General features: G+C 53.4%; 2 protein-coding genes across 2 annotated transcripts in view; both read right to left on the bottom strand.

Annotated features, from left to right (window-relative positions):
• LOC148596214 (E3 ubiquitin-protein ligase PHF7-like) overlaps nt 1-26627 on the bottom strand; it is a gene marked incomplete at its 5' end in the record, with an annotated part of 499504 nt that overhangs the window by 355270 nt on the left and 117607 nt on the right. The gene's annotated exons all lie outside the window — the stretch shown is intronic.
• Nucleotides 14505-22047, bottom strand: DUSP7 (dual specificity phosphatase 7). Its single transcript, XM_010223899.2, has 3 exons — nt 21636-22047; nt 19329-19757; nt 14505-16886 (listed from the first exon to the last, which is right to left on the bottom strand). The coding sequence occupies exons 1-3, from the start codon at nt 22045-22047 to the stop codon at nt 16579-16581; spliced, it is 1149 nt and encodes a 382-aa protein (XP_010222201.2). The 3' UTR covers nt 14505-16578.

Here is a 26627-nt window from a genome sequence, read left to right as displayed (position 1 = left end):
CTCCCGCGCTCTTGGTTTGTAACTGCTCGCACGTGAAGCCCAGATGGTTTCCAGAGCGAGGGAGAAGGGCAGGCTGCTTACACAAGCAATGCCTTATTTCGGTAAATATCATATGCCATGCAGACATTTTGGCCTGGATCCAATTTCCATGAGGCTTTTCTCAAAGGAGGACACGGCTCCTGCAGGAGCCAGCAAGCTCCACTCGTGCTGAACCCCTGTCTAAGGGAGATCCGTGTCTCGGGCAGACACACATTTATACCAGATGATCCTTGTTACACCTGGCATGGGAAAAGCCTCTCCAGCGTTCAGCCAACAGAGCTCTGCTTTCACCATGCGCTCAGGCAGCTGCAGTTAACTCTTCCCTCACACAGTTTGAAACAGGGCCTCTCCTCCGGTCCTGGTTATGCTTCCTGCATGAGCTCGAGCTCACAAGGAAGCAGGAGGCCTTTGGGGTTCAGCAGCTCTGAAGAGGAGAGCACACTGGAGCCACCTCAGCAGCGAGGCCACCACTGCAGCAGAGCAGGGAAGCTCAGACCCCCTTGCACCATGTCCAGACACTCAGTTCACTCCCTGCACACCCTGCGCGCGTCCGTGCACACGTTGCCCACGTCCACTCGCTCCGTGGGACTCGCACTGGGTATCTGGGTACGCTGCAGCAATTTCCCAGTCTAATCAAACGCCTTGTTGCGTTACCAACCCAGCGATGGCTGGTTGAACCACACACCACATCCTTGCAATTGCTTCTGTTACTCACAATTGACTTATTTATCAAACTCGCCCTGCCAGGCCTCGCCAGGAGATGAGCAAGGTCATCGTCACCCTCCTCGCTGTCCGTGACGGTGGCAGAGCTGCGAAGCGGTGCTGGCTATTTCGTAAGGACAAACTTTCTCCAGCAGCCAAGTTCCCTTGTCTCTCAACACCAGGGCTAGAGTCCCGGGTAGCATACTCTGGAATTGCAACAGAAATCATCATGGAAAGTAGATGCAAACAAAGCCTAAATTAATTGGTGATTTTAAAGCTGCCCAACAAATATTTTCGCAGTCTTGCTTGTAGCACAGTAGCAGCTGCAGTCTCTGTGTGCAGGTCTATCTCAGCACCCACCCTTCTCTGCAGAACTATACCTAAGAGCAATTCATAATAATAACAAAAAAAAAGTGAATTGCCTCTTGATGTAACTAGCAGCTTGTGGGGGATTTCCTGGGTTTGGAACAAATAGCCTGATGGCTCCTGGCTGCTCAGGGGCCCAACCCACCTTCTTGTGCTTCACAAACACTCCTCCAACAAAAGACTTTGACTCCCTGCTTTCAAAGGGGAACAGAAGGCAAGTTCAGACAATGCTGATGGCTGCTTGCCCAGCCAGGCCTCAGCTAGTCCTTCATAGTAAATATTTGTTCTTAATTACAGTGCCATTTGCCCCAGGAGCTTGCCTGCAATCTGTAGGAGGGAGGGGGATTATGTTGTTGATAGGTAAATAATGGTTCTTTCATCACCAAAAAACCCAATGCTTTTCCAAAGATTAAAGCCTCTCCAATACTCTCCCCATGGGCTAGGGTAAGGGTGTCAAAGCTCTGTCCCTCTCAGGAACACGCAGCAGCCTCCCACCAGCTGCAGCGGGTTCGGGGAGGAGGAGAGCACAGCTTGGCTGCTCCAGCCCGGAGCCGGGAAGGAGCCAGGCTGGAAGCTGCTGCCTCCTCGCCCGGCAGACAGCCGAGCTCCTCGGCACGGAGACCTCCCCTGGCCCAAGCCTCTCGTGGAGCGGTGCGAGGCGCTGCCCGCCACGCGCGGTTCCCACCCTGCCACAGAGCTGCTGACTTCGGAGCTTCCTGTGCCCAGCGGCCGCAATATCAAAAATATTTATCAGCAAAATTATGAAAAACAGAAGCGAGAGAGCTGACCTCTGCTCTGTCTGAGGAGGAGGAGGCGAGCAACTTCCTCCCGCCGCTATCAGAAAACCCAGTGACCTTCTGGGAGGCAGGGAGCAAACGCACAGTAACCCTCACCCCTTGCCATGCCGCTAAAGGGACTGCGAAGGCATCTGGCATCTCGGAGCCAGAGGTCAGGGCCAAGCCAACTTTGGCCCCACAACATATTACTCACTTCTTCCAGAACAAGAAAACAGAGATTAAAAGCAGTATCTGTCTGTGCCATGGCCCCTACATTCCTGATCCGTTCCTGGTAACCAAACTCGGTAGAGAGAACAGATGATAAATGCCTAGAAACACTAAAAATGACAGGAGCCTTCAAAAAGCAGGCCCTGAACTTCTAGAGGAAAAGAAATGCGGAAGATTGATACTCAAATATTTAAAAATCCAAGAGAAACAGAGCGCGTTTCCTTCCTCCCTTTCAGCCCACGCACTCACTAAGGGCTCCCTGCATTTCCAGCAAGGCAGGAGCAGCCACAGAAAGGACCCTCCACCTTGAACGCCCCGGGAGCCAGCACTGTCTCCGCTGCGCTCCCCTCCTCGCCTCAGCACTTACTTGGTTTGCTTCATCTTTCCAAATGTCACTAAAACCCATTTAACATTTTTCTTTAGACTCAGCTAGTGCTATTCCCTTCCCCCAGCTCCAACAGACTGGCCCGAAATCTGTTGTTAGCATGACATAAATATTTGTGCAGTTCCTTCATAACTTCATTCATCTCTCTCTGCGGCAACACTTGAATCATTTAGCATTTTTCCCCTCTTATCCAAAGCCCTTGAGTTCCTGCACGGAGATTTATTTAAGCCTCTGGAAACGCCCCGCTCTGTATTGTGCCCCAGCACCTCGCAGGGGACTTTGAGCACTGCAGCGAGGCCACGTCGGCGGCGCGGGCGGCGGGGAAGAGCGCGGCTTGCGCGGAGGGGCCGCCGCTGCCAGGCCTCTGCTCTCGCGTGCCGCCCTGTCCTTCCTACCCACATCTCTTCATCACATCCCCTGGATGTTTACTCTGCTTCCTGCCTCTAAAATCATCGCCAGCACTTCCTTGCTATTACAGCAGTGATGAGGTGCAGAGTCAGAGATGCTTTTTATAGTGTGCCTAAGAAGGGAGATAATCCTATAAAACTACACATTTCTGTAGTCTATGCACACCTGCAGCTTTTTTTTTTTTTTTAAACTATATTCAGGACAGGTCAACATAGAAGCATGTTTTGAAAGGCCCCTTTCATACCAAACATTTGCTCATCCCCAACAGAGCGGAGGAAACAACACCAGCCCTCAACATAACCTTCCAACAAGCCCTAAACCTCCTCAGCTCCCCAGCTGTAAGGGAAAGGGCCCCTTAGACCCCCTGTCCTGAAGGGTCCGGAGCCCCCCAAACGCAGAGCCCCCGTTTCCAGCCGGGTCAGGAGCAGGAAAGCGGAGCAGCTTAGCAGGCGCTTCCTTGGAAAGCGCTGCGGGGAGGGCAGGGAGCCTCCCCTACCAGCAAGGGAGCGAAACCAAAAGAAAAAGCATCCCAGAAAAACAATTTAACCTGACAGCATTTTTCCCTTGTCCTGATACAGGATACAACCACCTTAAAATGCCAGTTGGGAGGGGGAAAAAATGTACTTTATCTGGCTCTGTTCTCCACCACAGAGGCAAACTCCTACCGGGGAAGGAGAAGACTGAGCTGTGGAGATTCTCACCAAAACCAGCAGCGAGGCCTGTACAGAGCCCTTGGCGGCAACAACCGTCTGTGACGTTTCTGAATGAACTCACTTGGAGTCTACAACAAAAAAAATCACAGGCTCTTGATCCACACACTCCCTGCAAATAATGAGAAGAATATACATATATTTAAGTTAATGCATTCAAAGTATAGATTACCTCTTCCCCCCTTACCTTTAGGGACACAGAGCATAAATATTCTCCCGAGAATGGAACAGGGCACAGGGAGAGCAGAGGAAACACTACCCATCTTGTGAGTCACAGCCAAGCTGTAACAGAGGATTCATTAACTAGATGCAGGTGATCCTATTAGCTCTGCAATTGCTGCACATCAGGCTGCAGAGTAATTAGGGTCACAATTCAGAAGGATTTACCCAAACATTTTTCATTAAAACACAGTTGTTGCTAATAGCCCTGACTAAAGCCTTTAGACTATTAGCCTGCTGCACAGGAGTCATAATTATTTCATCCACTTGGGAAAAAGGGCATCAAAGAAACTGCCTGGGACTGTCCATAGGTTTAGAAGAGCACGGGAAACCCAGGGAATTCAATGGGAAGTCTCCCTTTGATATCACCACAGGCTTTTGATCCGGTTTGCAGACGGAGCAGTCGGGATGTCAGGGGAGAATGCAGGAACACGAGGCTTACAAAGGAAGGATTTGCCATCGGAAATACGCCAAGGCACCACCCAAACCTATTAGGTGACTCAGAGGTACTGCCCAAGTCCTAATTGCTGCCCGGAGGTTCAGTGGTCCCCGGCGCCATCTCGGTGTGCCCGGTGGGCGGCAGCAGGCCCCGCGCTCGCTCCCGCGGCGCAGAGCGCTCCCGGGACGGGATCCGGCACCCCGGCACGGCCCGAGGGAAGCGTCTCCTAACAGGGCCGGCACGCGGCCTTCCCCTCCATGGGCAGCGCGGGAGCGGGGGGACACCCACCAGCTCCCCGTCCTGACCTCGCTTCCATCGGCTCCCCTGTGCCCAGGGAGCCCCACGAGGAACCCAACAGGCCCGCAGAAACACGGCACAAGGAGACCAAAGTCTTGGCCACCTTCTGCTCTGCCCAGGATCTCCATGTGACCGACGTCCCAGCGCAGCCCTGGCCCCGCTGCACCTCTGAAGGGATCCCTCCCACTCATATCCTCCTGGGATGCACAGGAGGCAGGGAAGAAAAGGAGGTTTAGCCAGTGCAGAAATGTACGGATTGTGAAGTACTTTTTTTTTTTTTTTTTTTTTGGTAAATGGACATTTCAGATATCTGCATGGGGAACAGGGATGCAGGACACTCTGCTGGTTTTTCCATCACTGACTGCCCCCTTCTACGTCTTTTTTCACTGCAGGCTTCATCAAGATCTACTGGCCATAAACAAAAAAGTTAAGCATTTCCTTTTCTGGTACGTCACACCGATTGATACTTGGTCTGCAGACCTTCCATGCCTCCAGTGGGCTCTTAAAGGAGTATGTCTCCAAAACGAAGCCTTTTCTGCGTGTTTTTATCAGAAAGGCACGCCAACAGCAGAACCACCCGTTCCTTTCTGTGTGTGTCTGCAGGAAACACGATAAAAACCGTCACCAAAAAATAAATACGGAGCCAGGACTTGCCAGCTTGTTATTTCACACGAGAGCCGTGTCACCGAGGCGCTCGCTAGGATCCGGCCTTGACGACTGGGGCAGTGCAGGAACGTGGAGGGAGGAGAGCAGCACGTACCCTAACCTGGCTCTCACCCCGTGTTTTCGAGCCAGGCACCCCAAGTTTTGCTCAGCGCCAGGGAGACGAACAGGGGGGAAGGCCTTGCTCTCCATTCAGAGCTTTGTGCTGTTCACTAGGAAGATGCAATCGCAGGCAACTAAAACCCTCTGAGTGCTCCTGGGCACTGCTTTTTGCTTCAGATTTTTATCCAGGTAACTTCTACCTGAGCACACCCCAAAAACACTCTCCCGAGCAAAGCAGCACAGCTGCTGAGGGGAACATGGCAGAAGGCTCCGAGCTTGGGGGCTCGGGTACAGCACCGGAGCCAACGCTTCCAGAAACGATGGAAGTGAAGACCAAGATGCAGATACACCCAAGCAGCTGGGGAGGACAGGGAGCTGCTGTATGGTACCTGGGGAGATCTCCTGTCCAAGCTGGACTACCTGAAAGGACAGAAAGCTCCTAAGAAGCAGCAGAGATTTTATGCATCGCCTTAGCTTCATAAGCTCAGTCCAAGACAAGGCCTGTAAGCATTCCCAAGGAAGTAGCTCGGACCTGGGCAATCCACAAACCAGCAGATATCAACACCAGCGGGTGAGCTGGATGCTAAAAAGCCAAACGAGTCCAAACCCGCAAGGATATGACGGCATTTTCCAGGAACTTGCAACATCACCTGCGGGGGGGGATGAGCAACCGGTGTCCACACCTTGTTGCATTGTGCTCATTTGTATGGATATGGGATGGCGCGGGAATAGCAGCTCCACACAGCCCGGGGTAAGGACCCCACGCGCCCCACCGAGTGGTTCGGTTCACACCGAGCTCAGGCTCTCATCCTGCTGCCAAACGGAGGGATCGTGGGATTCAGGGTTTTATCTGAGCCAAAAATGAGGAAGAAACGCTACATCCATGCACTACATCTTAAATTAAATTAGGATTTTGGAGTGACATCGAAAAAGGCTTTTAAAGCAGCTTTTCCTGGCCCTTGACTCAGGCTGCACCTCCTCCAAAGGCAAAAGGCAGCACCTGCCTCTTCCCTCCACGGAAGCTGAGATCAAACAGCAGTTTTGCCACATCACAAGTTAAAATTAGGGCTACTCCTGGTAAAAGAGGATCTTTCCTCACTGTCTTGAAGCGTTTCTCCTGGCATTTATCTTGCTATTGTCTGTATCCAGCCCTGTGTTTATAAGATTACCCTCAAATTAGGACAGTTTCCTCATTCTTCCCCCTGTCTTACTACAGCCTCTGGTTCCTGGGAATCTGATCCTATCTTCTCTAGAGGTTACTCCCTTTTGATAGGGAATATCTACTGTATGTGGGCAGGAAAGCGCCAACAGAGGATAATGAGGATTAGGAGAGAGTCCTTGTTAAAACTTATCTTCACAGCAGATCAGAAGACTTACTGGGCCATCTGATCACCAGAGACACTAGGAACCCATCTCTCTTAGGTTCCCACACAGTGTCCCACCCCACCGTGGCCACAGATGAAGTGGCCCACAAGGTCTTGAAGGACAGGGTGAGCCCGCAGGCCCAGCCAGCTACATCCCTGTGCCGTCCGGTCCTCCTTAAGCAGAGCACGGTGCTTAAGGAGTGATGGGAAAGCAGAGGTGGGTGGAAGAGAATGTTTCGGGAATTGGTTCCTTGCCTGCGACGCTCCTCACCGGGAGGAGCGGGTTTATTGATCAGCGCAGCCTCCCACCACCAAAGGAAACTGCTCATTTCCGAGTGACGGAGCTGCTGAAGAACAGAGTCCCCGGGGGTTTCTGTTGCCCAACAGCCCTTCTCCTCGCCGTGGCCGCCCCACGGCCTTCATGCAGGTGGGCACTGCTGCCCTCCAGCTATCCCGGCAGCTGTACAATGACCTTGGGAAAGCTTCTGCTCCAGCCATTCCCACGTCCTGTCCCCAGTGACAGCTGACAGCAGCACCTACAGAAGGATATAAGGACAAGGCAAGCGTGCAGCTAAGTTTTACCACAAATGCTTTCCTGGGCTCCAGCCATTTGCTAGATCCCTACATGAAAATACTGCAACTCAAAAGACTTTGGTGGCTGACCCTGAACAGGTCCCCACAGAAATACTACCAGACCTTCCTCCAGCAGAGCCCTGGCCTTGCTGCAGCCACAAAGGCGACTCATCACTCAGCAAGTCAGCTTGCTCCCACACCATATGGGTGAAAACATGTGGGTCTTCCTTATATCCCTTTGCTGGATGCTGTTCCTCAATCCTAGGGAGAGGAGCAGGGCTCAGCGTCTTCCCTTTGTGACAATCTTCTGTCTTGCCACCACCCCTCCAAATTGTCCCTGTGGTTTCAGCTCCAGACTTCAGTCTTCACCTCGCGACCACGCCATACTCCTGGGAGGTGTTGCTTTAGCCTCCTCCACCCCAGAGCTGCCCACATTTCAGTGCCCAGAGAAGGATCCCTAGGAAAAGCACCTTCCTCTTCTTTCATAGGGAGTGGCTGATTGCTTTAGATAATTATATTAAGTGAACAAGTTGGACATTGGGAAGCAAGATTAGTTCCCACAAGGGCAGGGTAGTAATGAGAGTGGTTAAAGACAGGTAATGAGTGGGTGGCACTTGTCAGCTTCATAATATAGATTATAATTTGTTTATTACTCTTGCTACTGCTTTCGCTGCTGTTGGAATGCAATTAAATAATAGCACCCATGAGTCCTGCTCCCATCTCTGACCTACAAACATCCCTGGGCCTCCGTTGCACAAGCAGCAGCACCAGGCCCACAGAGGCATTGCAAGGCTGATGGGAAGTATCCCACAGTTCTGGAAGGAGGGAACTCAGAAGACAAAATGAAACCTGCTTCCACGAGGGACCGGCTCACGGGGCTTTTGGGGGTTCAGAAAAACTCACCAGCATCCAGAGTTTCATTCCTAGCTACTCCCAGGTAGTGGCATCTGGGAGTTACCCTGGGTTCTCAGACATCAGAGCTTGGGTTTAACACTGAGGCGGAGGAAACCCTCCCGTGTACAAGCCGACACTAACTCCCTCGCCAAAGCCAAGTGATGGTGCAGGTGTCTCCCCTGGAAAACGGGGGTCTGAGTAGCTAGTGTTGCTTGGCCATGACTTTCAATGGGAGCAACTGCAACCCAGTCCATGCTGATGCAGCCCAGTCTATCTCCATGCAGCCCATCCCTGCTTGATGCACCAAGAGTTCCTGCAGGCTCAGGGGACAGCTGACCATGTCAACCAACAGCCAGCAACAGCAGGAGCTTTCTCATGTGTCATGAACACTCCAGAAGCACTATCCACAGTGCAGATATCCCTCTCCAAAAAGGATCATCCTCCCTCTTACCTGAGGGGGGATCAGCAAGATTAATCTGGAGGAGGAGGCAGTGGGTCCCAGACTGATACAGCTGCCCTAGGAAGATATGGACACTGCCCTAGGAAGGGTATGGACACAGCCAAGGCTACATTTTCCATGACAGGCAGTGGCAGTTCCAGGAAGCTGCTGGGAAACTGTATCTCAGAGGTGACACTGATTCTATCTCAGGAACTGCACTCTGGGAGACAGTGCTTCCAGCACGACTGGATTTATTTTGTTTTTAAAAAACATCACACCACTGACAACTGTATTGCTTCCTCCATACACAAACATATGCACTTCTCTCCGCCTTTACCAGATTTAACACCAGATTTAAAACCAGAATGGGAATTTCTCAAAGAGCCCAAGAAGCCGGCAACACAGGAAAGGAGCAAGCTGGCTGCTCTGGACTTTTTCAGATGAAGCACTTGTACAGCTCAGCACAGGTCAGCGATTTATTGGGACTCTTATTGGGCTGCCGCTCCTCAACACTGGTGCCTTCGCCACGCTCTGCTGCCAAACGCACTGGATGGAGACAGACAGGGCCAGGGAGAACTGCTGCTTCCCTGATTTTCAACAACAACCCTCCTGCCCCTCCCCAAACCGCTTGGGTACTTCCCTTTGCAAAGAAAAACATGCTGCAAGGACATAAATAAAAACCAGCAGGGAATTTCAGCACTGAACTGCACTATCAGTGCATGTTTGGGCACAAGCAAGCGCCCATTGAAGTCAGCAGAAGTTTGGAAAGACAAAACACCTCCCACACAAAGGACAGACAGAGGAAGCAGCAAGAGCTGCGGGGCAGATAAGCTGCCTGTCAGAACAGGCTTGGACTGTCCTGGCAGGAAGAAGTTATCCAATGAGAGGGAAAGCTATTTGGGGAATGAATAGCGAAGCTTCATGTTAAAAAACAGCTTCCCGAACTACTCTCCAGCTTTCTGCCAAATGGACACAGGGCCAAGACACGCAGGAGCCTGTTGGAAGCTCCAGCGCAGGATCGTTCATTCAAAGGCAGCAGATGGAACGGGAGCTGCGCTGGAGCCAGCAGGGCACGAGTGGGACACGGGGAGGGTGGCAAACGTCAGAGATGACAGGCAGAGGGAGGCTGACACTGAGGAGCCCTCGCTCCATCGGAGGCCGGGGCATCCGGAGGCCGCACAACCTCGTGTCCAGAGGGCTACCCCGCGTCCTGCTCTGCAGTGCGCCGGAGGATCCGGCCTGGGTGCTCACAGCGGCTCAGCTTCTCTCCAGCACCGCATTTGCACCAACACCGCATCGGGGAGCAGGGTCCCACCAAGGCAACAGTCTGCTCCATCCCACTTCGTGCGGGGTTTATCGCCAACGGTTCCCCTCGCAGAAGAAAAAAAAGGCAAAACCACAAGCAAACTAGTGCCAGGCCTTACCGAAAAAAAGAAAAATAGACAGCGCAGATCAGAAACAGAGTAAACTTCATAAAAGCAAAACCCCAAATCACAAAGAATCTGCCCTTGAGGCAGTGATGGGAGATGAGAAGAGCAGAGTGTCTGAACACAGAGATTTTCACAGCTACCAAAATAAAGCAGTGAGAAACCCAGCAAATGGCTTTACATAAGCCAGATGTTTCTCCGGGGAAAGCAAGCAGAAAAATAAATAAATCTGTCTGGATTCCTCTTCCCCCCACTCATACCTGGTCTCCTCACCAGCTTAGGCCCTCCTCACTTCTTAAGGCCCTGTGCTCTTGAACACCATGTGCCACCAAGCAGCAAGGAGCTAAAATGCATCATGCTGAGCCTGCACGGCAGATCGGGTCTCCGCTTCCTACATGCCCCAGGGTTTCTGGGATAAAGTGGGGATTGCAGGATCCTGGAGGAGGACCACCTCTCCTCAGGAGCAGCTCCCACATCAGTTGTCAACACCTGAGGTGACAGAAAGCAGCCAGAGAAGTCAATCAAGGGTAATGCAAATGATAAAATAAAATAGCACATGTTCGTCAGAATGGAGAAATAAAGGCTGGAAAGGGCACTGGCAGGCTCGTCCTGCACCGGGCAGAGAGGACAGCCCCAGCAAAGGCGGCTCTGCGCAGCCCAGGGCGGCACAGCCAGCCCGAACGCCTGCACCTGCCGCACGACTAATTCCTGACCCATAATTAATGCCCAGCCCTTGACGGCGCCATCAAAGCTGAACCGCAGCTTCCTTCCTGAGCCAGCTCCCAGTGCAAAAACAGCTCTGAGACGCGGCCCGGCAGGGGACGGGGCACTGTCCAGAGCAGCCCAGAGGCATCGGAAACTCACAGCAGCTCCTCGCGGCCCACGTGGCCACTGAGGATCGCGCTGCCACCAAGGACATGAGTGGGTGCAGCCGCCATGGTCACCAGCACCCGTCACCCATGGGCTGCCCTTCCTCCCTATGGGCTCTGAGTGACCCAAGTGTGCCCAGCATGGCAGCACTTTGGGCACGTTGCAGGGGGAAAGGTGTGACAGCAGAGCCACGGCGAAGCTGTGGGAAGGAAAGCAGAACTTTTGAGACGCCTCTTTGGCACAGCAAGCGTCTGCCACGCTACTGGCGGCAGCCGCCATGTCAGGACAGGCATGCTGCAACAAGGGGGGCAACAAAATGGCTGCCGCCCAACGCCATGTGAGGGAGCAGCCTCAGCCCTGTCCTGACACTGCCTTGGAGCCACCACTGCCACCATTTCACAGCCATTTCCCAAACACGAGTTGTGGTACAGCCCCGCTCCTGCCCTGGCTCTCCCTCCCGGCCTCTGGACATTCACCTCAGCTGGGCCCTCACACCATGTGCATCTAATCAGACCTCAGGTGGACCGAGAGAAAGGCCTGCAGCTGCGCAAGGGCGAGTGGCCTGACATGAGGGAGAAACCCCACTTCCACCCACTGTTTGAGCAGCCTAGAACATGGCTATTGCTGCCTGTGCCAGCTGACTATAAATACAGGAATGTGTTGATTAGCTGCACTATTTAAATGCCTTCTGACGCTGCAAATAGCCTGATTTGCTCACATAAAGGATAAAAAAAGAAAATAACAACAACCCACAAATAACCTGGTTACCCTGGAGATGCGAGCACCCAAACTGGGGCGATGGCGTGAAGAGTCTGCTTGCCAGGGGTGTCTCGGGGTGACGCAACGGGAGGCAAGTCCAGAGCTGCAGAGGTTCACTTGCGTCATGCTCAAAGCGCGCTTGATGCCACACCAAGAAACAAGGGCCTAGGAGAAGGGCAAGGTTAGACTGAAGAGAGGAGGAAAAGTTCCAGCCAGCCCCAAATCCCTTCCCCTGAGCCCCCGTTCTGCGTGCTTATCTCCTGTCACTGACAGCATCCCTGAACATCTCACGCTGCAGTAGTTCAGGGCACGTCTCACTGGCCCGTCCCCAGCTTTGAGTTGAGGCTCAGTTGCCCAGACCGGAGCTACAGATACATGAGCTGGAGGGACCCAGTTAAAACACAGCAAGGGAAAAGGAAGACAAGAACCAGTGGCCTCCCCAGGAAGACATCCGATTCTACTCCTGACAACCTGGGCCAGCCAGGCGCTGTCATTTTGTGTCACCAAAAGTAATCTTAACACTGCACTGCTCTTGGACTGGTTCATTGCTCTTCTGTTTCACTCATGCTCGGTTATGCCCTTTCTTTTCCTCCCTTTTCTCTCTGGGAGAATTGGCTGAGCCAAAAGGATGGAGAAGTGAAGACGTGCTGCAATCGCTGGGAGTGCAAAGAAGCTACATGGACTTTCCAGTAGGGAATTGCAGAAGTTTAACTCTGCCCGTGTTAAGAACTTTGTGCTGTCACTGTGACTTGAAACTGAGGCAGAAACCCTTTGAAAGCAACAAGCTACAGTCCCTCTAGCTGCTGAAATTAGAGAGGTCAAAGTCATCCATGGAAAAAAAAAAGAAGTTCCCACTTTTGTTACCTGAGGGCTTGTGGCACCATAAGTGAAAGCCCGGTGGTAGTAAATCTCTCAGCCCAAGCAGGAAATTCCCCAATGCACCACAGAGCATCTTACAAGTGGCTTGTCTGGAATCAATGGGTTAACCAAGGAGCTTCTCACTGCTGCATGTGGGAAGCGGTTATCTCCTTGCCAAATTCCACCATGCTCAACAAAACCATCTTGCTCACTCAGCCTGTGCTCCTGCACTTAGCTAGGGCCCATGCCCACCACTGAAGGGGACTGTAGACAGAATCCTCTCTCTATATATATACATATACATGTATATGATCTGTCTAGCACTGCCCCTTTCCTGATGTCTGTTCTTGACTCCTCACCCAATTAACCTGGCAGGACACAAGGTCTCCAAAGAAACTCCAAGCCAAGAAGCACAGTGCAAGATATACTTAAAACACTGACGGCTGAGGACACGACCAAGGCTAATAGGCAGGTCCCTTGCTTCTGTCAAGGCCAGGAAGCTTGAAAGAAGCTCCTTTCGGGTCGTGGAGGAAAGAGCACCTTCTGCACACTTTTCAGACAACCCATCTCCTGCCTCTGGCTGTGGGACTTTTGAATGCAGCAACAACAGGGATATTCACCATAGACAACGTAGCGGCTGGCTGCGCAGCACTGCTTCTACCTAGGCCATTACTAATGGCACCTGTGCTGTTTCAGACAGCCACAACTCAGCTACCGTGCAAACTTGCTCACAGAGCTAATGCTAGCTGCTAATACCCTATTCCACCCCTTAGCAGAAAGTTGCAAGAGGAAGTCAGGTGGAAGCAAACACGGCTCTACACCTGACAAGGTGTTCCACACCGCTTCAGTGCGCAGCCCGACTCCAGCACGGTTGCCTATCTTCCTCAAGAGCTACTCTATCATGTAATTAAAGGAAAAAAAAAAGAACAAAAAAAAATTATTTTCCCATTGTGCCAGGTAGTTTTTTATTTTTTGAGCTGTAAACAGGCCTCTAAATCAAAATAGATTCCTGTCATGCAGTTCAGGGGTAAGCAAACAAATCCAGGCTCACACCCGCTCACTTGTCTCCTGCTCCAGTCTTTGACTAGGTGTCCTAGGCCATGCTAGATGTAGCACCTTCCCATCGGGGCTCTTTCTAGAATAAAACTAGCAGTCCTTCATGCCCAGGCTGTGGGATTTGAAAGACAAAAATAGACGCACATATGCACAGCTGTAGAGGAATCCATCAAAAAATTTGGAAGATAAGTCACTTAATTTCTCACCATGTGAATTAAAATGAGGGGGAAAGAAAACAGGGCCACCATGAAATCCCCAAAACATACTTAGTTATTTTTTCAATTGGGTTAGCTCTGTCCCGCACACCCGGAATCAGAGGGGACATGGGCCACAGCTCCACTAGCTGAGGCGACCCAGGCCTTACCCCAAAACAGCCCCAAGAGCCCAGCCAGGTTTCTCTCAGATTGCTCATAGCCAAGGATGGTGCCACAAAGGAGCCATACGTAGACCCACGGCTTGGCACGTTGGCTTGAGGGCCTCCTGCTCTCCATGACCTGGGGGGAAGAAGTCACAGGTGGCCTTGTGAGGCCACAACCTGCTAGTCTGCTACCAAAAGGAGGCCGCTGCTACAACGGTTGTGGCCAGGCCTTGCCTCAGTAGCGAGCAGCAGTATCCTTAGTCCATCCGTGTTCGGAGCCGAGGGATGACTGGAGGTCAGAGCTGGCCCTGTGCTCGAGCTGTTCTTTGTTCCCTGGTTTACCCAATACCCCAGCCCTCCTCACTCCTCAACTACCCCTCTCCATTTTAGCACAGGTCTTAAAAATTAAACTGTGCATGAAACCAAACACCGCGCTTGAACACAGCCCAGCAAATGCTGCTCACAGTCACAGAAGAACAGTAATCGACCATTAAAAAAAAAAAAAAAGAAGTGGGGATAAGAAAACAGCATGCCCTTACATGGACAGAGGCTAGACAAGCATCTGACAAACATTTTTTAAAGAAAAAATAATATTTATTTGCAATATAAACAAAGTCCCAATATTGGATCAGTATATGTAGGGTCACTAATTTTCCTTCATAACTCAGAAAGTAAAACCACTCCTCACTAACAAGCTCTCAGTTGTACTATCCAGAAGACGGATCTTTTTTTTTTTAAGCTTTAAAGAAGAAAGACCACTAACAGCACAGGAAGCCTTTACAAACCAGCTTAGCTGTAATGCAATACAGATGCACTGTCAAAAAATCCCTGAAAAATAAATTCCTCCATGAGGTAAGACGCAATTAGGATATTCTCAATTTGCTCACTCGCAGCCATACTTACACCCATTCTCCCTTCCAATGACCCACGATCCAAACATTGTTGCAAACAAAAACCAACAATGAACAAACAAACAAAACCAGAAAAAAAGCTCATTCCAACATTCTGGTAATATCTTTAACAAAAGAACAGTTTCAGGATGTGACAGCATCAAACATTCCTCCAGAAGACTTTTTTTAAATTTTTTCTGCTTTTTTTGAAAAAAGTACAAAAAAATGGATATTTAGAAAAAATCCGTGGCTTTTTTTTTTTTCAGTTACATGAGAGTTAAAGTGGACAGGGAGGGGGGAGAAAGGAGGGACTACATTGCAGCCAATAAAGAAAACTCCAAATCCGTTCTGCCCTCCTCCCATAAATTATAACCACTTCCTCCCCCTCCCAGCTTGGTACAAGGTGTTTGCCAAACGCTAGCCAGAAATATAAACAAGTCTTCTCAGAATAGAAGGCACGGCATAAAGTTATTCGAAAGAGGAAAAAGGAAAAAAATTAGAACCTCTGTTGAAAGCTCCAATCATCTCAGATTTTACCAGTTAATATATATATATTTATATATATGTATATAAAAATTCTGTTACAACGCTCTTGTTGTTATTTCCACATCTCTTTGCCCCCTCACCCGTGCCAAGCGTGGCGAGTCAGGCCTGTCCCACTGCACAATCCTCGCTCCGTTCCGGGCTCTCGCTGTGTTTTCCATCGCCCGCAGCCCCCACCCCACATGCACACACATGGGAAAGAATCAAGTGTGCGAGAGAAACGCCAACATCACAAATACTTTCTTTACTTCGGAAGCTGGAATGATTTCAGGCCAGCTGGATGACATTAAGTCAGTCAACAGGCAGCAGAGATTGAGTGCTGGGCTCAGACATGCTTCTACCAACTCCGGAGGCTACAAGAGTTTTACCTCTGGCAACAGCAAACTGTTTTTGGCAGGGGTGGCCTTAAGAAAAAGCTTGTGGCTTAGTCACCTTGGCTGAATCAGTGCAGAGTTTGTGATTGTGAGTGCAGGCGTGGTGAAGGGGTTGCGTTTAGGCCCAACTGGCCTTCACACATAACAAAGCTTCCTACTAGATGCTAACAACAACAGCAGCAGCATGTGTCTCTCTCTGAAGTACCCAGTAATATGTCAGGACATACCAAGGCTTCACAAAGTGTGCAAAATGCATTTGGTCAATATAAACATTTGATTAAAAAAAATAATAAATGATCAAACGAGAAACAGAATAAAATACTGGTTTTGCAACCTTGTCTGTACAAACAGTCAGGAACTTACATATTTAAAAAGAGTTTGAACCCAAAGCTCGAGTAAGATATATCTTTTTTTAAAATCAAAAAAAGTAAACTTGGGTTTTAAAACAGTCTTGGGCCAACACCTTTGTTCAAGGTTTCCAAGTGCATAAATCTCCTTACTCTCCACAGCAAGCTAACCCCCAGGAGCTCTTCACGCGTGTGCGTGCTCTGACGTCCCAATGCACCTAGGAAAGCGGTTATTGCCGGTAACAGCTGCGTTCAGAACGCTGTAACGTCGCCCGTATTAAATAACCCCCTGCCAAAAGACTACCTCTCTGCTTTGATCAGAACCAGGATACTAATGAATGGCATTAGCCTTCTTAAAGCAGCAATCAGACACCTCTGCTCAGAGAAGCTAGTTCTTCCAGAGCTGCCTGGCAAGACAGATACTTTTGTAAGAGTTGAAATGCTCAAGAGAAGCGATTCGATGCTCGAGTTCCCGACCACGCTAAATCCCCTTCATGTGGACTCCAGAGTGTTGAGCTGGAACAGGTTGTGGTTGGTGGGGGTAGTGAAGTACAGCTGTTCGCTGGGAGAGCGGTTGTCGCACGGGCTGTTGAGTCCCAGAGTCCTCTCAAAGTCCAGTAGTTGGCCCATGAAGTTAAAGTTTGGGGAGATGTTGGATTTTTTTCTTTTCACAAAGTCATAGGCGTCATTCAGGGACAAGTTGAGTTTTTGCATCAAGTAGGCGACAGTTACTGTTACAGAGCGGCTGATGCCGGCGAGGCAGTGAACCAGGATCCCACACTTCTTGGAACGGGCCTCATCTGAAAGAGGACAAGGGGAAGGGGGAGTCTATTATTCCATACCCAAAATGCATGGCTTTGGAGCAGGGCCAGGTGGCAGCTGCACGTTTATAGCACCAGGACGACTGCCAGAACTGGATGCACTGCTCCCAGTGACACCACACCATGTCCTCCAGCATCACATCCCTCCCCAAAGGGGTCTCGAGAGAACGCCAGTGTCCCGGGAAAGCCGCGCATCCCTATCCTGTACGGGAAGGCCAACCACCTCATGCTTCACATGCTCAAAAAAGCATTAATCAGGCCTAGCAACACCTCCCTGCCCTGGGATTGCTCTTCCTCTACACACACACAAGGGTCGTTTGCAAGAGGCAGGCAGCGCTGGGGACGACAGCTCCACGGAGACGCCGGTGCCTGGCCTCATCAAGCTCTGCAATGCTCATTAGCAGTAAAGGCTGCACGTGAGGGGACAACCCAGCGCCACGCAGGCCGCTCTCTGCTTCTCCTGCCTTTTCCCTCCCAGGCATCATCCAAATCCAGGGACCCCCCAATTTAAGCAGAGCCTGAAGTGTGGGAGCTTCCCTTATTGTGAAATTGTCCTTTAGACTCTAAAGCAGCACTTCACTGTAGTGCAAACATTTGTGCTGGAGGAGAAGCTGCCGATGAATGGGCGCAGAGCAGAGGAATGCAGCCTGCGCCACAAAAACTCGCTCAAGAACAGCTCTGCAGCCTCCCCTCCCTTGCCCCCGACTGGCAAGCACACACATATCATTGTCCTGCTCGCAGCCGGAACAGCGTGATCCCTTTATGAATTGACATCCTAGCGCTGAAAGCGGGACACGCCGCTGCGCGCTCTGCGTGCGCACAAGCGCGCCGCGCACGGCTGGGCAGCCCCGCCGCGAGCCCGCGCTGCGCGGGGAGGAGGTGCGGGAGAAGCTCAGGTGAGGGCAGAGTAACAGACACCCCCAATGCGGGGAAGGGCAAAGGTGCTGCAAGCAAAAAGGGAAATTCGGACCGCGGCCACAGCGGGTTTCTGCCCCAGCCTTCCATCCCAGGCAAGGCTTTCCAGCACAATGGACAATTGCCCGCCGGCTTGCACAGCCCTCCCCATCATCTCTCCCCGTGCAACATTTTTCTGAGCTCTTTTTTTGCCTTTCATCTGACCCACGCTACATTTCTCGGCGTTTGGTTTTCGAGTGAGGTAATCCTCCCTTTCCTGCCGTTAAAGGGAACACGCAAGCCCTGTGCAGACAGCTCCCCTTGGCACACGCCGACAGGGACCCCAGACCTGCCCCGCGACGTTTAATGACACTCTGCGAGCGCAGCCTGGACACTAGATGGGTCCCTGCTGCCGCACTGAAGCAGAAGCTTCCAACAAGAACCATATAATTAGAGGAGAGAAAGGGGGAGAAAAAGGAGCATGTGAGGCCTGGAAACCAGACATTTCAGCCCTTAAAAAAAAAAAAATACAGTAGAGTGAGTGAACACAGCTGGGTGAGAAACCGTGGGCAGCAAAGAAGCCTCAAAATCTGCTGCAGAGATTTCAGTGTGAAAGCAAGCAGTCCCTTCTCCTTTACCTAGGTCGGTGCCTTTTGAGCCAGGTACAAAGCCACAGGGCCTTTGATAGCTGGAGTGGCAGCAGCCACCTGTGCCCTTCACCCCCATAAATCACAACTGATTTGGCTAATGGCGATCACCAGCCGACAGCGTGGGTCATGCTGGCAGTGACCACTTCTAGTCAGCCTGACAGACCTTGCTCACAAAATAAGCAGCCAATTTCCAAGTTAATGCTAGCCTGGGGTAAAAAGAAAAGAAAAAAATAGATTTGCCTTGCTGCTCCCTCCAAAGCCATTCAGACACTCAGAACTGTCTCAAGGGTTGTTGGCACAGCAATTTTTCCAGCTTAGCTCGACAATGTAATTATAATCACTAACTCATTGTGTTGATACTTACCTTAGGAGAAGTATCCATACAAGGAGTTAGTTACACCACGGTGACTTACAGCAGGATCGTAACTAAACTAGTGGATTCCCTCAGGAAAAGAACCCCTCCCTTCCCCCAGATTTTACCACAGCTGGAGCTAAGGAGCTGCTGGCACCAGTTGCAGTAACACAACTCCCATCAACGCTCATTTCTCTGAGTAAAGCAAGCAGAGTCCTCCACTGCCTTGGTTCAGCTGCTTCACACAAGTGAAAATCCCCATAAAAGGGCAAGATGCAGCAGGGCCTGGGCCCAACTTGCCACCATTGCCACCATTCTCAGGTAACTAGACAGAGATGCTGCAAGAAGGGCGAAATTTTGGGAAGGGGAGGATTCTAGACCAGCTCTCTGAAGCTGCCACCTTAGAAGCGCGGCACGAGCCTCGGGGCCAGCAGGTCACACTAGGGACCAGCCAGTGCTCGGGGAAGTGGCTCGCTGCATTCCCAAGCAGTGAGCCTGGAAAGGGATGTTCTGCCAAGTACCTACCAATGAAAGCAATGGCCTCGGGAAAGAACTGCGAGAGGTTCTGACTCCAGTGATCCGAGATGGGGATCTGCTTGTACTTGAACTCTCCATCATGCTCGAACATGTTCGGCAGGTTGGGAGTCACATTCAGGATGTACTTAATGCCATATTTGCCCAGGACGTCCAAGTTGGTGGAATCTTTGGCGCAGCCCAGGTACAGGTAGGGTAGAATCTGCACTGGAAAGGCAGGCTGATTGTTGGGAATGGGGCTCCCATCTGACTCGGTGGCGCTGCTGGGTTCCCTGTCGGATTCGCCGTCCGAGCAGTCAGAGCTTATCCGCAGCCCTCCCAGGCCGAGCACCGACGCAGGGGGAGAGTTGCTGGGTGAGGAGCTGTCAAGGTTGGTCTCACAATGCTCAGAATATTCAGTCTGAAACTTGTTAAAGCCACCTGGGAAGGGGAAGAGGAAAGAGGGAGGGAGAGAGGCAGAAAGAAAGATGTTTTACTCTCCAAATGGAGCCTTTTTTTTTTTTCTTTTTTTTTTTTTAAATCCTTCTACCTGAAGACATGCGCATGCTACTGAGTAAGCATTTACCAGCAGGAGGCTGGTATTCACTCAGCTTCTCCAAAGATATCCCTGCGAGAGGCATATCCCTCTGCTTCCACAGGGAACATCGCTATAGAGGGACCTCGTGGAGAGGTTCGATACCACCTGTGATGGACACGGGCCAAATTGCAAGCACAGCACGAGAAGCAAGTGTGCAAAAACACAATCATGTTAAGAGACACTCAATGCTGCCTCACTGAGGTTCTCCACAACACAAGGCTGGGGCAGTTTAAACAAGTGCTATCTTGCCACCTAGCAGAAAAAAAAAAAAAAAAAAAAAAAAAAAAAAAAAAAAAAAAAAAACAAGCAGTCCAAGACCATCCGCCTCCAAAGATCGACAAGCACAACCACATATCCAACCCAGTCAATAAAACCCCATCAAAATTGTTCACCCTCCAACAGGGAGGGAGGCCCCAGGACCTGCCCCAGAGCGGTCCTCACCTCTGGTTTATGGCTCCACGCGCGCCCCACGACAGGGCAGCGCTGCGGGCTCAGCCTCCCCGCGAGCCGCGTCCCTCGGGGCAGCACGGGGCCTCGGCGCCTGCTCCCGCTCCCCGGCTCAGCCACTCGGGGAGGCCGGGAGGAGGAATCCCGGGCGGCTCTGCCTCCCAACCCGGCACCTGGCTCTGGGACGCCGGCCGCGGCCGCGAGGCCTCCCCGAAACTTCGCTGCTTGCTGCGGCAGGACGGAGAGCGGGACCCGCAGCGGCGGCCGCTCCGTCCGCCTCCCCCCGCGCCGCCAGGCAGCGCGGCGGAGCCATTTTGGAATGTTAATTGGAAACACGTCCCCGGCAGGCCGGGATGCGGCGCGGCCTCCGCGGCCCTGCGCGCAGCGAGGCCGCCCCGGCGCCCCGCGCCGCCCCCGCGCTGCGGTGCGGGCAGCGCCACGGGACGCGCCAGGGGCGCGCGGGGACAGGGAGCCCGGCACGGGCCCGCGCCGGGGGCTGCTGGTCGCCCCCTCGCACCCGTGGGCTGCCCCCGCGTCGCCCCTGCCACCAATTCCGGCCGGGGGCTGCCGCCTGCCAGACTAATAATAAACAAGGCTACCAAGGGGCAATAATGTTGAATAAAATATTTTCAATTTTTTTTTTTTTAAGGCTGCAAGTGGCAACTTTCCCGGCCGCTGCCCCCCCGCCCCGTTTCTCGCGGCTATTCCTGCCTCAACCCCGCCACCCAGCGACGGCCGCCGCGCCGGGCGGGCGGGCGGCGGGCAGGACCCCCCCGCCCCGAGCTCGGCTTCCTGGCCGCTAAATAAAAATCAATAAATGATTTCACGGAGCGGGTCGGCCCCGCTCCGCGCGGGGATCGCGCCCGCCGACGGGGCGCGCGGAGCCGCGGGCGCCGCCGGGGTCAGCCCGGGACAGGGCGCGCTGGGAGGGGGGACGGGGCGGGTTGCGGCCCCCCCGGGGCTGCTGCTGCCCGCGGAGCGGCGCGACCACCCCCAGCCGGGGCCGCCGGGGAACGGGGGACGTCCCTGGACGGGGCCCCCCCATGGCTGGGGGCGGTTTGGGTGGGAGGGAAGCTGCCTCCCACGCGAGGGAAGCGCCGCGGGGAGCGGGGCGCTCTCGCCCAGCCTGCGACCATCTTGTTGTGCAGGGGATTAAGGCAGGATGGAGCGGAGGGAGGGGAAAAATAAATAAAAAAATAAATAAGGATTAAAAAAAAAAAAAAACGGGAGGAATCCGTCAGGGCAAGGGATGGAGCAGGGCCGAGGGCACTCACCTTTCAGGTAATAGGCTTTGCAGCCGTCGTCGCGCAGCTTCTGGAGCAGCAGCCCCAGCACGGAGGTGGCGGCGCCGCCGTCCTGCCAGTCGGCGGTGGCCTCGTCGTAGAGCAGCACGGTGTCGGCCTTGCAGCGCTTCACGAAGCGCTCCTTGTCCTCGTGGTTGGGGATGATGGAGCGGATGGGCAGGTTGCCCTTCTTGAGGCGGCGCAGCATGAGGCCGGGGATGGCCAGGTTGATGGCGGTCTCGATGTGCGAGCTCTCGAAGAGCTCGTGCGGGCGGCAGTCGAGCAGCAGCAGCGAGCGGCCGCCGCCCGACTCCAGCTCCTCCTGCAGCCACTCGGCGCTCTTGCAGGGCATCGCCGCCGCCATGGGCGCCCGCGCGGAGCTGCCCCACACCTGCGTTTTCATGGGGCCCGGCGACCGGCCGGCCCCGCTGCGCCGCCGCTCGGCCCTCGCTGCGCTGCCCGCGGCCCGGAGCGCCGCGGCGGCAACGGCCCCGCTCTGCTCTGCGCTACGCGGCGCGCCCCATCCCGGCGGCCTCAATTAAAGCGGCGCTTCCCCGCCGGCCCGGCGGGTCATGCCTCGGGAGGCGGGGCGCGCGGCGGGGCCGGCCCCCGCCCCGGGCCGCACCGGACCGGACCGCCCTCCCTCCGCCCGCCCCGTTCGGCCCCGCTCCGCCCACCCCGTCCCTACCTCATCCCGCCCCGTCCGGCCCCTTCCCGCCCCGCGCTGCGTCACGGCTCCACGCCACGCCCCCCGCGCCGCCGCTAAAGAGGGAGGGGCGTGGCCTCCTCATGCCACGCCCCTTCCATGACATCAACTCGGAGTGGGGGCGTGGCCTCCACGAGCCACGCCCCCCCCGGCGGAGGGAAAGCGCGGGAAGGGGCGCGTTGCCGCCCGCAGCTCCCGCTGCGGCCCTCAGGGGCCCCAGTGCAGCCCATTCTCGCTCCCAGCGGCAAGGGTAGATTGATCCAGAAGATCCAAACTGCTCACTGAGCGCTGTGGGCCCCTCGTGCCAGATTTAGCTTCAAAACAGAAGGTTTTACCTGCACAGCCTGAGTTATTTATGGCATCACTCCCTTATCCATACCCAATGCCTTTAGGCTGTGGCATCGAGACTTCAAGAGCAGAACTTCACTGTTCTGGTTTTCTCCCATCCCTCAGGTGCCTTCTCACACAAGCCTGGTCTCTCTCCCAGATGTTTTGAGCACCTGGGTATTTCCCAGTACCTAACATAACATTTTCCTGCTGTGAGATAGTTTCATCTTTCTGTGTCTAAGGAGAGGGATGACATTGAATGTGTTTCTGCACAGGCTGCTTCTATCACAGGCTCTTTTCACCACAGGGATGTCACCGTTGCCCAGAGAGTCCAGGCAATCTCCCTCCTTGGAGGTCCTTGAGGCCAGAGCTGTGAGCAATGGGGGTGACAGGCGGGACTAGAGTTCCCCCTGCTGGGGATCCCTTCCCACCTGCATATTCCCATGATCCTCTGAGCTCCAAATTCCCATTGGCACCAGGGGAAGGGGATTGGCTCCCGGGGAGCACACACGAGTGCCCCACTCGAAACACGAATGGGTTTAGGGCACCGCGCTCAGAGACGCTCATGGATTTCTTTGCTATCAGCAAAATAACGACCTTGCCCTGTGTGGCTTTTTTGTGTGTGTGACTCAAGTGTGCCTGGGAAAGAGGAACGACCCGAGCTGCCCACTTCCCCAGCCTGGGTTATTTTCGCTGCGGGTTGTTGGGGAAGCTGCTGTGATTCAGCGCCGCGGCAGGAAGCCCCCAGTGCTGCTCTTGTGGCAGCGCACGGGGAGCCTCTTATGCAAGCGCTGCCTCCCGGCACCCTGCCCAAACCGCTGTGTCTCACAGCCGTGCGGGTCGGGCAGCGAAGGCACGCGGGCTCCCTCGTGCCCGGAGCCACAGCCTGGCCTGCCCATGCCACCAGGGCCGCCCCCGCGCCCTCCCGTGGCAGTAACGGGGTCTTGTCACTGTCAGCGCAGCGCTCTCAGGTTCGTGGCTTGTGGCCTCATCTATTCCCTGCCCTTTTGTGAAGCACAAGTCTGTGGCTGCCCTAGGTGCTGCGGTCAAGGAGCCATCACGCACGAGTATCCGAGGGGAGAATGTAAAGAAGACAGGGCTTAACTCTTCTTGGTGGTGGCCAATGACAGGACAGGGAGTAACGGGTATAAATTAAAACACAAGAAGATTCATCTCCATATGAGGGAGAACTTCTTTCCTGTAAGGGTGACGGAGCCTTGGAACAGGCTGCCCAGAGAGGCTGTGGAGGCTCCTTCTCTGGAGATCTTCTGACCCCGCCTGGATGCCACCCTGTGCCATGTGCTCTGGATGTCCCTGATGGAGCAGAGGACTGGACTAGGTGATCCCTAGAGGTCCCTTCCAACCTCAGCCATTCTGTGATACCTGTGCAGGACTGTCCTGTCCTATAGATCAGCGATGGTCTGGCAGCTCAAAGAACGCTTTGAGCACAGCAGTACATTGCAGCAATATTTCAGCTGGCGCCTCACTGCACCACCGGTCAGCGCCGAGTGAAATCCCAGCTCTGCACACCGCGGAGTCCCTGCCTGCTCTGCAGGCGCCTCCAGCACCACTGCCAGCGTTTGGGTATCTGGGATTTGGTGCATCTACCGTGCAGCACTGAATTCCTCAGACTGAGTCACTCTTTTTTCCCCCCTTATTTAAAAATAGAAAAGGATTTAATTTAACTCCAGCTTTCCTTCCTAATTATTTAATTGAGGTAGAAGCTGTATTGCATTTGCTGCTGCTTTACCTCATGTTCCATTAACGCCTGCAAGAGTTAACTCCTGGTAGAGAAGTAGATGCTTGGTTTCAACAATAAGGAAAAAAAAAAGCCCAAATTTGCGTTCTACTCCTGCACTAATTTGTGACTATTTTTATCAACATTAACATTGAGCCAGGGTAAAAATACTCCCTAGAAAGTTTAGAATTTACATTTGTCTTCATGTATATTCAGCAGAAATGCAGCTCCCCAGCCTCCGCGCTGCCTCGTCGCGATCCATTAGCTTCAGCCGCCCCCAAGGAAGATGTCAGGCGGCTTTGGCCCGGTGCAGCACTTCACCCACGGATGCTCCGGGCAGGCTCCTTCATCCTGCAGGCATCCGATCTGCCAGGGTTTGAGTATCTCCGAGGATGGAAACTCCATGACACCTTTGGGCAACCTCTCCTAGCGTTTGACCAATCTCGTAGTGAAAATGTTCTTATGTTCAGATGGATTTTTCTGCATTTCAGTTGCCTCCCTGGGCAACTCTGTGCCTAGCTCGGCCTTCAGGCTTTGAGGAAACTTCTGCATTTTGACAGGAAAGGGTGTGCTTGTGCCTGTGTGCAAAAAAAAATCCAGCTTGCTGAGCCCCAAACTATTTTACATGGCAAATATCGGCCCCGGCCTGGGACACCTGGGTGTCCCTGCGAGGATGGAGGGGGCAGGGAACGGGGACGGGCAGCACCGCGTGCTGCCACGCAGGTGGATGCTCAGCCTGCGGTTTAACACCTGGTGTCTCTGGTAATTCTTCCTTCCCTCTGCCCCCCGAGGCCTTCCTCCCAGAAAGGTTCCATGAGGGCGAACGCAGGAGCTGCCGGAGCACCTGAGAGCCTCCCGTGCGGGCAGTGCCCATTGCCCTCCCCACGCAACACGGGATCAGCAGCTCCGGCTGCATCCAGCACCCTCGGCCAGCCCCGCCGGTCCTTCAGCAGCGCCCCCCGTGCTGCTGCGTTCAAAAGCAATTTCCTGTGGAAAAACCCTTCCTTCTGGAGGAGGCTGCGGGATGAGCCTCCTCGCAGGAAGGCCTTGCGAAAGCGGCCGCCCTCCCGCAACCTTCCTGCGGAGTCGGCTTCCAGCAGGGCCGCCGCTCTGAGCGCTGGGGCCGCTTCGCAGGGCGCAGACCCTGCCGTCCCGGGGGCACGTGGCCAGGGCCGCCTTTCAGGATGCTGGGACATGACTTCCCCCCCATTCTGCCGTTACTACGGCCAGTGCTCTTCTTCCCCAAAAGCTTTAGTGCCCAGGAAACAAGATTTTGTTTATGCTGAAGACAAAATGTTTCTGGCAACAACTTGTTTCTTGTTTTTTTTTAATTCAATTTATTCTTTTTTTTTTTTTTTTTTTTTTTTTTGTGGTGAACATTGCATGTTAACCCCCTCTCTAGCTGCTTGGACAGTGTCTTTTCATTACTTAGGAGTAACCCGACCCTGCCTCCGCTCCTGGTAGGCTTCCTCTTCATGTGCGGGTGTCGCCAGGAGCTCCCTGCCCGTCCCTGCGCCCTCACCTCCTGTTGGTGGACATGGACCATGCCGAGCTGGGAGGAGATCCCACAAACCCACCCGTTCTTGTGAGCCCCTCTTCTCACCAGAAGTTACCTCATGGGATTCTTCTGAGCAGCTCCAGTTCCTGGAAGCAGATCCAACTTCCTCCTATCCTCATGTAACTCTCTCTTGCCTTGCTGTGCTGGGGAGGGAGGAGGATTTCCCCCCAGCGCTGCAGTCCAGCATGGAGCAATTCATCTCTTGAGAGAGCTGAGCCCTGGAAGCTGGGCTGAGACCCGTCCCCTCTATAGCTAGAGCAGACAGGGCACAAGGTGGATTTGGGCAAGGGGACATTGCACGAGAGCCCAAACCTTTAGATGAAGCGAGGGACCTAGAAGCAAAGGATGGTCTTTGAGCCACGTGTTCCTCCACATCCCATACCTGAACAGTGAACCTCTAGCTTCCCAGGGTTTGGTCTTAAGACCCTAAAACCAGGTGCGCTCCATGCAGGAGCCAGCTTGGGAAGGCTGCGTGCTGGAAATGCAGATTATTGCCTTAAAGAACCGGGACAGGAAGGGGAGCTGCCAGGCTGAGCTGTCGCAGCGGCTGCGAGGTGGCTCAGCCTTCCAAAATAAAATTAGACTTGTGGTATATGTCTTTAAATATTTAAATTACTTTCAGTAATTCATATGGTGACATTTAAACAGAGTATG

Source organism: Tinamus guttatus, unplaced genomic scaffold (genome assembly GCF_059628265.1).
Source record: "Tinamus guttatus ecotype Peru unplaced genomic scaffold, ASM5962826v1 Tinamus_guttatus_pri_ptg000026l, whole genome shotgun sequence".
Taxonomy (NCBI): domain Eukaryota; kingdom Metazoa; phylum Chordata; class Aves; order Tinamiformes; family Tinamidae; genus Tinamus; species Tinamus guttatus.
This window is presented reverse-complemented; position numbering and strand designations above follow the sequence as displayed.

Excerpts from the sequence above, each read along its gene's own strand:
- DUSP7 (XM_010223899.2), bottom strand. The coding sequence starts at position 22,047 with ATGAAAACGCAGGTGTGGGGCAGCTCCGCGCGGGCGCCCATGGCGGCG. Across the intron at positions 19,758-21,635 it reads CAAAGCCTATTACCTGAAAG|GTGGCTTTAACAAGTTTCAG; the intron begins GTGAGTGCCCTC and ends TCCCCTTCCCAG. Across the intron at positions 16,887-19,328 it reads CGAGGCCATTGCTTTCATTG|ATGAGGCCCGTTCCAAGAAG; the intron begins GTAGGTACTTGG and ends GTCCTCTTTCAG.